The sequence below is a fragment of the Rhinolophus sinicus genome, linkage group LG06 (assembly GCF_036562045.2).
Source record: "Rhinolophus sinicus isolate RSC01 linkage group LG06, ASM3656204v1, whole genome shotgun sequence".
Classification (NCBI taxonomy): domain Eukaryota; kingdom Metazoa; phylum Chordata; class Mammalia; order Chiroptera; family Rhinolophidae; genus Rhinolophus; species Rhinolophus sinicus.
Window position 1 is genome coordinate 42,243,885 of NC_133756.1, and position 14,569 is coordinate 42,258,453.

Consider the following 14,569-nt stretch of genomic DNA (forward strand, 5'->3'; position numbering starts at 1 on the left):
ATGTATGTTTGTCTAAATTTCCAGATAAGAAAATCTGATTCATTTAGAAAGTCTGGGGCCGGCCCGGTGGCTCAAGTGGTTAGAGCACAGAGTTCATAACACCAAGGTTGCAGTTCGATTCCCACATGGGCCAGTGAGCTGCTCCCTCCCCAACTAGATTGAAAACAATGACTTGACTCGGAGCTGATGGGCCCTGGAAAAACACACTGTTCCCCAATAAAATTTATTTTAAAAGTCTGATTTAATCATTCCAATAATTTAAAATCTTGCTATGATTCAGACAGAAGACTTAGTTGCATAAACTAATCATTAGTTGTTCAACAAATATTAGTGGGGTTGAATTATTCTGTGCTCCTGTTGACTCTTTGGGTAATACTATATACCTGAGAACTTCAGAGCAGTGGGTAATAAATTATTACATTTTGCGGGGGATGGTTCTAAAATTCAAATTGAGCAAGCTGCTTTAATGAGTAAAATAATATTACCTAGGTAGTATTTAGAACTAGATTAGCTTAAGAATAATTTCAGTTCTTATGTCTTTATTTTAAGTGAACAAATAAAATACTTTTTTTCAATCTAACTGCATCTTTTCCAGATCAGATTTTCGCCAGTAGCTAAAAAGTTGTTTGTGGTAACTGCAGTGAGTGCTGTATCTGTAATTTTTCTGGCACATCACTTTAAAAGAAGACGTGGAAAGAAGAAAGGAAAAATATTACCCTGGGAACCAGAGCACCTCATACTTGAATATACAAAAAGAGCAGCATCAGACAAAGGTATGTAGAAATATCTGAATTAACTCTGCAAAGGAAAGTTTATATGTAAATCATAACTGGAGTACAGTAATTTAGTCTCCAAAATGTCCTTCCTTAATATTTAATTAATAAGTAATACAGATTCATTTTAGAAAGATTAGAAAATACAGATAAGCAAACAGAAAAAATATTAAAATCACTGGAAACTTTGTGACCCAGAAATAACTACTGATAATACTTTGGCACATATCTGTTCATTTACATTTACCTTTAAAGATCATATTGAGACATAAAATTTTATACGGTAGTCTCCCCTATCCATGGTTTTGCTTTCTGTGGTTTCAGCCAACCATCAGAAAACATTAAATGAAAAGTTCCAGAAATGAACAATTCATAAGTTTTAAATTGTGTGCTAACCTAAGTAGAATGATGAAATCTTGTGCTGTTCTGCTTCATCCCACTCGGGACACGAATCATCCCTTTGTCCAGCATATCCTCGCTGTATGTGCTCCCCACTCAGTGACTTGGCAGCCTTCTTACGTAGTTACTAGATCGAGTGTCACAGCATCGCAGTGCTTGTGTTCAAGTCGCCCTTCTTTTACTTCATAATGGCCCCAAAGCACAAGAGTAGTGATGCTGACAAGTTATGCCAAAGAGAAGCCATAAAATGTATGTGTAGGGAAAAACAGTATACATAGAGTTCAGTACTATCCATGGTTTCAGGCATCTACTGGGGGGACTTGGAATGTATTCCTGGCAGATAAGGGTGACTACTGTAGTATATACAAGAAAATAATTTATATATTTTAAGTAAAATGCTGATCATACCTTTTGTAACCTCTTAAAATATTTAATATGTAATAATGTCCTTCCAGGTCAATAAATATATCTCTGTGCTATCATTTTAATTTTAATTTATTCAGTTTTATTGAGAAATAATTGATATGTGCTATCGTTTTTAATATGTACCTAGTGTTAAAATTGTACACATAAACCCAAATTTAACCAGTTCCTTATTGTTCCCTTTAGGGTGTCTTTCTTGCTATGCATATACTTGTCTGATTATTTCCTTAGTATATAAAGTTCTATAAGTAAAATAGCTAAGTTGTCTGTTAGCAGAAAAATCTTTAAAGAATCTGTAGTTTTTGTTGGCAATATAATACACATTGCTAAACTGTATCAATGAAAATAATTTCTTGAGCATGCTGGATTTTTTATTAATTTTTTTAGTTTATAAATTTATGATTTAATGTAGCATATACTTTTGTGATTCGTTTGTACAGCAAATAATTAATGATTATTTTGTGCCAAGTACAGTGAATATTACAACAATAATGATGGCTCTTAGTGAGATTTTATTAGATCTCAGGTACAGTGCTAAATGCTATATATTCACGTATTGTTTAAACTTTGTATCAGTCCTATGAATTAGGACTGTAATTCTACGTTATTGTTCCCATTTTATACATAAAGAAAATTGAACCGTGGAAAGGTTAAGTGACTTGCTCAAGTTCATATAACTAATAAATACCAGGATTTGAATTGAAATGTGTTTTCACTGCTGCATTAAGATAATCTAAGGCACAACATCTGCTCTAGGTGAGTGGATAGATGGTTAAGGGAGATAGATGTATAAAAAGGTAATTACAACATAATGCGATATGGATAAGGTTTTGATGTGATTCAGGAGAGGAAGTACTTATATTTTGTTAAATTTATAATTTAAAGGTTCATAGTTGTCGGTATTTTTATACTGATCACAAGAGACCATCAAATACCGCCCTGATTAATAAGAGGAATGTTTTATTCTTCATTTCAGGAACAGATTTTAGCAGCATTAAGATTTTAGCATATAGCTATGCAGATTTTAATAATGGTGTACATTTAATAATTTACACAATTGAGTGAAATGTGTTTTAAAATCAGCTTTCTGAGTGAATATCACATGAACTTTGAAATGTTACCTAAAATTTATCATTGGACTTATTGATACTTGTAACATATATGTTTGTTTGGTAGGTTCAAGTTGTTCCAGTAGCAGACAAAATTTGACATTATCTTTAAGTTCTGTGAAGGACAAAGGATCTCAGTCTTGTAACTATGCTAATGGAGGACTTTTCAGTAAATACTCAGGTTCTGCACAGAGTTTGGCCTCTGTAAGTAAAGAAAACAATTTATTATTATTCTTATAAATTTGTTTTTATATCAGTCGTTATCTCTTGGTTTAAGTGTTATACAATTATAGATCTTAGTATGGAAAGAACCTGAAAATCTGATTGAGCCTGTTTTCTTCAGGCAAATAAAATTATTCTTTTGCTAAATATTCAGCCAGTTTGCTTCCACGTTTTTTTGAGTAAATGATGTGGTCCCGTGTTGTCCTATGAAAATGGTGGTGATATAGAAATGTTGCTTCAAACCTAGATGTCCTGCAAAAAACTGGAAAATGCATCCAGTCTTTGTACTAGGTCGCAAAAATCCCTGGATGAGCCTGCTCAGGAAAAAGTGTTCGGCTTGCTGAAGCCAAGTATGGAGTTCCTCACCTCTTTCTTTGGAGTATTAACATAGCATTGATTGACAAGTGAGAAATGAAGTTAGTATTTGTTTAAATCTAATATAGTTTAAAAATCATTTTTAAAAATAGGTAGGAGATACACTTGCTATTAAATAAAGAAGAGGCAAGGAATGTGCAGGAAAAGATGTGTTCCTGATCCTCCGGAGACAAACTTTGATACTTTTTTATGTATATACTTCCAGGGAGTGCATGCCTTTACCATCATGTATATTCATTTAAAAAAATAGTTTATAGAACATCATATTTTGTTCTGTACTTTTTATATTTTGTTGGAATGTAGAGCTGCCCCATTCTTAAATGCCTAAAAATATACTAAATTTGTAAAGGCTATTCTGTGGCAGGAACACTAGGTCAAAAGGCCTGCAGACGTTCAGTTCCTCTGTGAAACTGAAAGGATAATGAAGTGTATGTCCATTCTATAATTTGGATTTCCTCTGTGTCAGAGAATGCCTGTGTTTTGAATTTTCTCAACTGAAAATTGAAGCTGTTCTTAACAAGGTAGTAAAGAGAGTTTCATGATAATAGTATGAGTAACAAGCCTTTAGCATCACTTTTCTATAGTTGCCTCAACTGACCTATTGATTCCATTGCCAGGTCTGTAAACAGATTTCTGCTTTTTAATGAATGCCAAAATAGGGTCATAACAACAGGAGTGGAAAGGAGGGTCCACAAAACTAGGTAACTGGATAAGAGAGGGATGGGAAGAGAAGTTAAAGATGACTTTTCATTTTCCAGTTTGAGAAATTATGGATGGAAGTGCGTACTATTAGTGAACATGGAAGGAGGAAGAGTTGTTTTTGTCCCTTTTGGATACAACCTGTTTGAGATGCCAGCAGAAGAGCCAAATAGGCAGATGGAAATGTGGGCTTAGATTTTTCAAAAGAGGACAGAGCTGGAGTTAGAGATTTGGGAGCTAACTGCATACAGATGACTGAAATGATTGGCTCAGACTTTGCTAGAGAAAGGAAGATGACAAAGCCCTTTCAGTCTTCGTTGTCTGTTAGCAGAAAAATCAGCATTGTAATAAATTCTAAAAGGAAAATAAGCTAGTGTAAAAAAAAATAAGCTAGTGTAACATAAATGAAGCCACTTTCAAGTGGAGTTAGAGCTGCCAACCCAGAGGAACTGCCTTGCATGTCTTATGCCTCAAGCCTTTGGAATGTTAAAACAGAGCAAAATAACTTCCGGATTGAGCATAAAGTAGCTTTATGTTCCAAACAACTGCTTTGCAAAGATAACAAGAAATCAGATATTACGACTGCCAGACTGATGACTCCCGGACTGAAAATTAAAACATTCTTTAGAACTAGCATCACTCTGTTAGGTTATCTGCACTTAGAAATGCCTTCCTTCTTTTATGTAATTGTTCTCCTTCATTGATGTAATTGTTCCCCTTGCCTTCCTCATAAATACCCCTTGCCTCTGCCTCCTAATCGAAACACTGTTTGGGCTTCTACCTGAATCAGTGCTCCCCGAATAGCTATTCTTTTGGATTTCAAATAAATGCTTGTTGCCTCTCATTTTAACCTTTGATTTTCAAGTTAATACTAGTTACCTCAAATCAAAGTAGATGTGCATAATATGTATAAGTAAATACCTCATAAAACCGTAAACTATAAAAATAACTTCTTGATTTTTGATGGAAATAACTGCTTTATCAAAATATTTTTTCTACTTGTGTATGTCTGAGTAAATAAAGCCTCAGAATTTTTACGGTCTATGATTCCCGAGTTTGATTGAATATAATCAGATTTGTTTTTTCAGTTAGAAATTACATGGGTTGTTTTTCCCAAGAATACGATTTATGTAAATAATTTATAAATGTAAAAGATCACAAAATACTATCACAAAAGAGATTTTGAAGTAACTTCTGTTGATCTTAATTTTAGGTCCAGAGTGTCAATTCTTGTCATAGTTGTGCTTGTGGCAATTCTAATTCCTGGGACAAAGCAGATGAAGATGATATTAAACTTGTCAATATTCCTGTGACCACTCCTGAGAACTTGTACTTGATGGGTAGGAATAACAGAATATAGTTTAAGCTATTGTACTTACATGTAATGTGAGACTAAAGAACTGAATTGTTCTATGGGAAGCAACTGTAATTGTAAAATGTACTTATTTCTATTGACTCTAGTCTACATAACACAACCTATTGTATTAGTTTCCTGAGGGTGCTGTAACAATTGACCACTTGGTGGCTTAAAACAACAGAAATTTATTCTTAGAGTTCTGGAGGCCAGAAGTCTGAAATCATTATCACTGGGCCGAAATCAAGGTGTCGTTAGGGCCGTGCTCCCTCTGGAGGCTTAGGAGAGAATCTGTTTCTTGCCTTTTCCAGCTTCTGGTGGCTTCTGGCTTGTGGCCACATGACTCCAGTTTCTGCCTTCCTCTTCATATCACCTCTGTGTGTGTCAAATCTCCCTCTGCCTCTCTCTCATAAGGAAAGTTGTGATTGGAGTTAGGGCCCACCAGATCATCTGAGACAATCTCCCCATGTTGAGATCATTCATTTAATCATACCTGCAAAGACCCTTTTTACTTATAAGGTAACATTTATAGTCGTAAGTTAATCACATCTGCAAAGGATGTGGTAGGACCTGATATCTTTGGGTAGCCATTATTCAGTCTATTATCCTCACCTAACCTAATCTATTGACACTTACCTAATGAGTCAATCAAAAACCACTTAATCTGTTTTCATCTAGCTGTCATTTGTATTCTTCTTATATCCAGAAAAGATTTTAAGTAGACAGAAGGCCTGTGTTTTACATCCCGGTTGGCTTGACCATGAACATGTCTAGAAAGTCTCACGGGAGCCCAGAAAAAGAACCAGAGAACATAACACTGCATCAGATGCAAATAATTTTTTCAAATGCTTTCCCCCGTTCTTTTCTACTCTATTTCAGGCTATATTCCTTTTAATGGAAATGCATATTAATTTAAAAACAAAACCAAAAAAACCTTGATGTAGCCCTGGCCAATGAGCAGTAAAGGGGATGATGACTTGGCAGCACTGTGTCCGCTGAAGCATTCCCACACTCTAGAATAATTAAAGACATCATCTCTACAGAGAGTGTTGTCACTGTAGGTACTCCTGTCCATGGGGAAAGATGTAAGAGTAGTTCTTTTGCCACCGTTTCCAAAGGTCTCTAGGGAATTAAGTTCACTGTGCTTCTAGATTACTCTAACTATGTCTAGTAAACCTACCTTACAGCTCTGTTGGAATATTGAGAGTTACAATTGAAGAGACATAAAGCAAAACTAGAGAAGCTGCTAGGAGTCTGAGTATCATAGAGTCAGGATTAGTAGGAGCTGTGAATGACGTGATTACCCACCTCTTGTTTCAGTTGGCTTTACAAGATTGATGACATTAAAAACAAAAAAGAAGATTGGTGACATATGTTTGGATTCCAGTTACAAAACTGACAGATGATATGTGATAGTTTGGGCTATGTTCCACAGTGAGGTGAGATGTGGTACTTCTGGAGAGACAACTCTGCTGTTACATAGTTATTCCTACGTTTAGCCAAAATAATCAGATGGATAGGGAGTGGATGAAGTGAGAAAAGGCTGAAGGAATTAGATTTGTATAGTTTGGAGAAAGGAGAGTAGATGGTGATATACAGTAATTGTCTTTTAAATGCATACATTTGTAGAAGGAAGATCTAGGCAGTGATTCTTTGCTACAAAAAAATTAAACAAGAAGGAAAGGCCTAAGTTGCATTTAAAGAACATTTTTCTTTTTAGAGTTATAAGTTCTCCAGATAATGAAGAAATGATTTTTGAGGAGCGGTATTCCTTTTTTAAAAAAATAGTTTTAGGTGTACAAAACAATGTAATAGTTAGACATTTACACCCCTCACAAAGTGATAACCCCTCTCCCCCAATCTACTACCCCTTTGACATCGTGTGTAGCTGTTGCAGTTCCACTGACCCTATTCCTTAGAGGAGAGGTATTTTTAAACTATCATATCTTAAAAACATCTTGAGAATGACTTGCCCAGATTCTTAAGTATCTTTTAAATATGTTTTTCTTTTATATGTCTCGGAAAATTAAGGTCATGAAATATTCTTATTTTGATAAGCCCTTTATTAAATGGAGAAAACGGGGCACGTACTTGTATTCACCTATTTTCCCACATCAGGGATATGAAATTCCTACTTGAACTATAATCCTTTATGGTTCATCCCATAGTCTTGTAGATTTTTAACTCTGGCCCAGCAATTTATCCATCCAAATCAGCAAGTTGGTATCTTAGTGGTTTCAGACACCTTTTAGTGGGAAAAAAAGATAGAAAAGACTTTATTCTAGACTTCTGTGCTATTATCTTTCCTCTCAGCTTTACTCCTGAGAACCTTTATAAACCTGATAGCTTCTTATCAACTAGTTTCTTTTATTTACCTATCAGTTTTCTTTTTAATTTAGGGGGATATTTTGAAAGATGGTTGTGTGACTATAAAAATTAGCCATTATTGTTGGGCTTTTAATGAATTGTTAATATTGTTCTAGAAAAATTCCAAGCACTATATACGTTTGAATTGCCTTGGTCATTTCTCTCTGGTTTTCAGTTGACTAGAACTGTAGGCCTGCACTATACTGGGAAATTACGATTCTACTATGAAATGATGTGAACATGAAATTAACTCCTTAGTGCCAAAATTATAGTCAGACCGTGCCATTGGTGATAACTGTATGAAAAATACTTCAGACCCCAAATGATTTTATTTTGGCTTTGGTTTTGCTTATTTACAATTGTTCTGTACTTAATTTTTAGGTATGGAATTGTTCGAAGAGGCACTACGTCGATGGGAACAAGCTCTAACCTTTCGAAATAGACAGGCTGAAGATGAAGCCTATAGTTCCATTAAACTGGGTGCAGGAGATGCCATTGCTGAAGAAAATGTAGATGTAAGGGTGATTTATTTGTGAGTGGTCTTCATAATACTGGAAGAATCAAACTATTTTTAATGTTGATTCAGTGTACTTGCTTGCTGGGGCATTTAACAGAACTGTTTATTTTTTCCCTTGGGATTATTTGGGGATGTTTCCTATTAGGCTTTTTCTGTTCCGTTAGTTGTTAAATCCTAAGTTTGCAATTGATCATCAAGTTTCCTGATTTTCTAAGAATATATAGAAGTAAGCAGATATGATTTCTAAAGGAATTTTTAAAAGTCTGTTTTGTGTTTTGGGTTACATAAAAATCACGTAGAGTTAGAGCTGGATTGGTACTTACTGATCATTTAGAATAGTGATTGATTCCCACATTTGGATGTGTGTCAAAATCATTGGAAAGGCTTGTTAAAACACAGATTTCAGGACCCCAACCCCAGGGTTTCTAATTCAGTGGGGTTGGGGTAGATCCTTAGAATTTGCATGTCTCCAGGTTCCCGGAAAATAGGGGACCTCACTTGGAGAATACCTGATCAAGTCCAACTCCTTAGTTTTACAGATAAAGAAACTGAAGTCCCAAGAACTGAGGTGATTTAGCCGGAGGCACAGGTAGAGCCCATATGTCCAGGCTTCTGCTGTAGCACTTTCACAACTCAACATCAGTTTTTATATCCTTCACTTTTGCTGCCTTTCATTTAAAAGCGGGAAATGTTTAGAAGCTTAACATTAGAATATAATATTTACTGTGTGTGCTTTTTGTCTCTTTGTAGGATATTATTAGTTCTGAATTTATCCATAAACTTGAAGCTCTGCTGCAAAGAGCATATCGTCTCCAAGAGGAGTTTGAAGCTACCCTGGGGGCATCTGATCCTAATTCCCTTGCTAATGACATTGGTAAGATGGATATTTTGTATGGTTTTTATTAAGTATCTGATTTCCTTTTTTCTATTCTTGGAACCATTAGTGTAAGTGTACTAACACGGTTATATGTTTTTAGAAAATAGCGAAGAGAAAAAAGTTCTGACATGTTCTTTTTCTTTCAGTTTTATCTTTCTAGTCAACTTAATGCCCTTAAGATATAAATTCAATTAGGTACCATAGGTAGGATTGTGACATTATTTTAAAATTACATTCTAAGTGGAAGAATACCAGTTAAAGTGTGAGAGGGAGGAAAAAAACAGTAATATAAAAATGGGACATAGACACACCACCTCAGAAACATGCATGCTGCTCATGGCGTACATTTAAAATATTTTAAGTAATTATATTTCTTGGACCTCATTTTAATTGCAGGCTAGATTTTGATGTTAGTAGTCGATACATACACTATTACATGCCATTACCTTTGTTTCCTATTTTAAAAAGAACTTGGAAGAAACTTCTTAAGTAAAGTCTTAAAGGGAAAGCATGATTAAACTTGCTTCTTCAACTTCTGTAACTGCTCCAAGGTGAAATAAGACAAATTATATTACATTTCTTATTGTTAAAAATAATTTGTCTTTTCACTTGAGGAAGGTTGTTGTTTTCCAGTAAAGAGAAAAAATAGTTAAGGAGTGTTAAGCTTTTCCACATTTATTTATAAACATAAAATACTGAAAGTGGCTTCATTTTGAGATATTTACGTATCTGTGCATTTTGAATTTAGGTAAAAGATTTCATTTGTACACCTTGCAGATAAGTGTGAGTTCAGCTCAAGACCACTGCAACAAAGTGAATATTGCAATAAAGCCAGTCAGATGAATTTTTTGGTTTCTCAGTGCATATAAAAGTTATGTTTAACCCTATTCTGTAATCTATTCAGTGTGCAATAACATTATATCTGAAAAAAACAATGTACATATCTTACTTTAAAAATACTTTATTGCTAAGAAATGCTACCCATCATTTGAACCTTCAGCGAGTTATAATCTTTTTGCTGGTGGAGGGTTTTGCCTTGATGTTGATGGCTGCTGACTGAGCAGGGTGATGGTTGCTGAAGGTTGCAGTGGCAATTTCTTAAAATAAGACAACAGTGAAGTTTGCTACATCGATTCACTCTTCCTTTCACAAATGGTTCCTCTGTAGCATGTGATGCAGTTTGATAGCATTTTACCCACAGTAGAACTTCTTTCAAAATTGGAATCAACCTCTAAAACCCCGATGCTGCTTTATAAGTCAGTTTATGTAATATTCTAAACCCTCTGTTGTCATTTCAACAATCTTCACAGCATCTTTACCAGGAGTAGATTCCATCTCAAGAAACCACTTTCTTTAAAGCATTCACATATTAATAAGCAACAGAATATAAAAAAATAGAAAAATGAACAAAGCAGATAAGGAAGCAACTTACAAAAGAAAAATTATAATACTGGAAATGTAAAGAAGCATGGGTAAATCTCATTGCTGAGATTTATCATAGAATGGATATGGGAAAAAAGTACTTTCACTATCAAGAAAAAGAGAAGAAACTGCTTTCTTTGTTCATTCATAAGATCTTTGTGCTTTGAAATTTTTCTTGTCTTTCAAATAAAAGCATTTTTAAACTAAGGCATCAGTACTGTAAAAAGTCAAGGTATCTTTTAAAGTTTTATCATGAGATTACAGCAATTCAGCCTCCATTTCTAATTCTAGTTCTCTTGCTATTTCCACCACAGCTGCAGTCACTTCCTCCACAGAAGTCTTGAACCCCTCAAAGTCATCCTTGAGGTTGGAATCAACTTCTTCTAAACTTGTGTTAATGTTAATATTTTGATCTCTTACCATGAATCATGAATGTTCTTAATGGCCTCTAGAATGGTGAATCCTTTCCTGAAGGTTTTCCATTTACTTTGCCCAGATCCATCAGAGGAATCACTGTCTATGGCAGTTGTAGCCTTATGAAATGTATTTCTTAAATGATAAGATTTGAAAGTCAAAATTACTCTCTGACCCATGGTTTACAGAATGGGCGTTATGTTAACAGGCATGAGAACAACATAAATCTCATTCTACATCTTCATCAGACCACTGTGGTGACCAGGTACATTGTCAGTGAGCAGCAGTATTTTGAAAGGAATCTTTTTCTGAACAGTAGTTCTCAACAGTGGGCTTAAAATATTCAGTAAACCATAGTATAAACAGATGTGCTGTCATCCAGGCATCCAGGCTTTGTTCCATTTGTAGAGCAGGCAGAGTAGATTTCGTGTAATTCTTAAGGGCCCTAGGGTTTTTGAAATGGTAAATGAACATTGGCTTCAACTTAAAGTCACCTGCATTAGACCCTAACAAGAAGTCATTCTGTGCTTTGAAGATTTGAAGCCAGGCATTGACTTCTCCTCTCTAGCTATGAAAGTCCTAGATGACATCTTCTTCCAATAGAAGGCTGTTTTGTCTGCATTGAAACTCTGTTGTTTGCTATAGCCACCGTCATTAATTATCTTGGCTAGATCTTCTGGGTAACATGCTATAGCTTCTCCGTCAGCAGTTGCTGCTTCACCTCCCACTTTTATGTTATGGAGACAACTTCTTTGCTTAAGCCTAATGAACCCACCTCTGCTAGCTTCAAACTTCTCTGTAACTTCCTCACCTCTCTTAGCCTTCGTAGAATTAAAGCGCATTAAGGCCTTGCTTTGGCTTAAGCTTTGGATTAGGCTTTGGCTTAAGGGAATGTTGTAGCCGGTTTGATCTTCAGTACAGACCACTAAAACTTTCCTCTATATCAGCGACAAGGCTGTTTCACTTTCTTATCATTTGTGTGTTCACTGGAGTAGCATTTTTCATTTTTTCAAGAACTTTTCCTTTGCATTGACAACTTGGCTAAGTATTTGGTACAAGACACCTAGCTTTCAACATGCTTTCTCACTAAGCTTAATCATTTCTAGCTTTTGATTTAAAGTGAGAGGTGTGTGACTCTTCCTTTCACTGGAACAGTTAGAGGCCCTTGTGGGGTTATAGATTAGCCTAATTTCAACATTGTTGTGTCTCAGAGATAGGGAGGCTCAAGGGGAGGGAAAGAGAAGGGGCACGGCCTCGGTGGAGCACTCAGAACACATACATTTATTGATTAAGTTCGCTGTCTTGTATGGGCACAATTCGTAGTGCCCCAAAACAATTAAAATAGTAACATTAAAGATCACCAATCACAGATCACCATAACAAATTTAATAATGAAAAAAATGAATAACCAAAATATGACACACAGAAATGAAGTGAGCAAATGCTGTTGGAAAAATGGCGCCAATAGATTTGTTTGATGCAGGGTCGCCACAGACCTTCAATTTGTAAAAAATGCAATATCTGTGAAGTGCAATAACTTGCAGTACAATAAACTGAGGTATGCCTGTATTAGAATTATGAATTACTGTTTATATGTCATAGTAACAGTTATATAAAACCTCTTTGCATTAATTTTGGTCCTTGCTTTTTTTACACTATTATTGTCACCAAAAATTATTCATTAGACTTGAGTATTTTTTCATAGTTTCTCTGCTCTTAGTATAGGTATGATGTTTTGACATATGGAGATTACAGGCCAGAAACACATGGACAATATTTATGTTAACAAATAGAATTTGTCAAAGCCTTCTTTTTGTATTTGTTTCTTTCTGTATATTTCTTTTGTGACTTTTAGAATGTAACTTCCTTTTGTAACTTTTTGTAGCTGTTAGAATGGCATTTATTAGAGTAAGTAGTAGAAAGAACAGAAGGAATTTAAAAATAATTCAAACGTAGAAATTAGAATGGAACAACTAGAAAAGGTAGGAAAGTGGTTAACAGGCAAGGAAACCCACAGAGGAAAAGAAGTAGGAAAAAATTATATGTATTTTTTAAGGGGAGAAAAGGAAAAGGGCCCCAAGACTTTTAATGTCTGTTCTAGGAATGGACGCTTTGCCCCTCCCTGTTCCAATCTTCTACTTGCAGTTTTTTTCTAGCCTCATGGTAAGATCACGTAGCTGTGTAGGTCTTGTACTTGTTAGCCTTGTAATATGCATCTCAGATTTTGTTCTTTGTGGCATGCCCAAAGTTTCTTTTTTCTATGGACAGTAGAGGTTGGTGGAGTCCATTTCTGATTTCTTCAGGTTATCAGCTTATAAAGGTTTCTTAGGTTTTGCCCAGAGGGTCTGCTTTGGCCTCACATTGCATCTGGAAAAACAAAAACAAAAAACAAAACCCTAGGCAGATGGCTTAATTTCTGTGGCCTTCAAGTTGTTTCTCAGGAAGTTGTTGTTAATTTACAACTCTTAAATGGATAGGATTTCTAGAGTGGGACCCATAATCAATCCATATATTTGCTTAGCTAAGGTTTGGAATAAATTCCTTACCCCACCTATGTATGTCTTTACCTGGGTTGGCACTGGCTGCTAGGCTGACTGGCTTTTTCCTGCCTTGGCTTGTTATTATCCTGGAGATCCCAGTTGACATGAAACTGTTATATTTGTTCCTTATTGGGAATTGTTTGGATATTGTTCTGTTATTGCAAATTTTCAGTTTTGAACTTCTGGGTTGAAAGCTGAATCTATGGCCAAGACACTAATAGTGGTTTAGGTATTATTATATCTGTTACTTGATATTAATCAAAATTGCTTAGAAGTCAGTTAACTCTCCTCATTCACTAAATCCAAATTCATTTTACACAATTTATATTATTGAGAGGCATCTTATAGGTAGCAGTCATAAATAAAGAGAAGTTAATAAATGCCTTCAGAAGCTCAGGGGTGAGTTTAAACCAAATATTGATCTGACGTCAGTGAATACTTGGTTGTTTTGGAATTTGCTTTGTCTTGTTTGGTCAAATTAATTTTTTTTCTCCTAATAAGTTGATAGGTTTTCAAGATTTCTTAGCAGTTACCTATGTATCTCCTTTTGCCCTGTACTTAATATCTAAGAGCTACAATTGTTCGCATGTCTCCATGTGCCAGGACCTTTGCTAAGCACGTGCATACATCATAGTTTCTTGTCTGGGTCAGGCACTATTCTGAGTAAAAATTATCTCAATCCTCACAACAACTTGTATGAGTTAAATATAGTTATCATCCTCATTTTTCAGATGGGGAAAGAGAGGTACCAGAGGTTATTAAGTAACTTCCCCAGAGTCACCCAGGTATTAAGTGGCAGAACCCAGATTTAGACCCAAGCAGGCTAGTTCATCATCATATTCTTAACCACCATGCTGTATTGTCTCACCACTTACAAGACAGACTTTCTTTGAATGGAGGGTTGATTGTGAACTCTTTGTGGCAAAGTTCCCTATAGAAGATGGAATCTTGGATCAGGCAGCTTGGAATTCCCACAGCTGCTGAGTTAAAGAAACTTATTTCTGATGGTGATATAATTTATTTAGTGTGGATCTTCCTTTCCTTTAAAAACGTTGCCTTCCTTTATACCTCTGTGGGA

General features: G+C 35.4%; 1 protein-coding gene across 5 annotated transcripts in view; it reads left to right on the top strand.

The window, feature by feature from the left end:
* MIGA1 (mitoguardin 1) overlaps window positions 1-14,569 on the top strand; it is a 74,571-nt gene that overhangs the window by 9,544 nt on the left and 50,458 nt on the right. For all 5 annotated transcript variants that reach the window (XM_074334974.1, XM_074334976.1, XM_074334972.1 and 2 more), the window contains 5 exons: window positions 596-773; window positions 2,772-2,908; window positions 5,214-5,340; window positions 8,103-8,236; window positions 8,989-9,112. In XM_074334974.1, coding sequence (XP_074191075.1) covers window positions 596-773; window positions 2,772-2,908; window positions 5,214-5,340; window positions 8,103-8,236; window positions 8,989-9,112 — 700 coding nt within the window. The remainder of the gene's footprint in view (window positions 1-595; window positions 774-2,771; window positions 2,909-5,213; window positions 5,341-8,102; window positions 8,237-8,988; window positions 9,113-14,569) is intronic.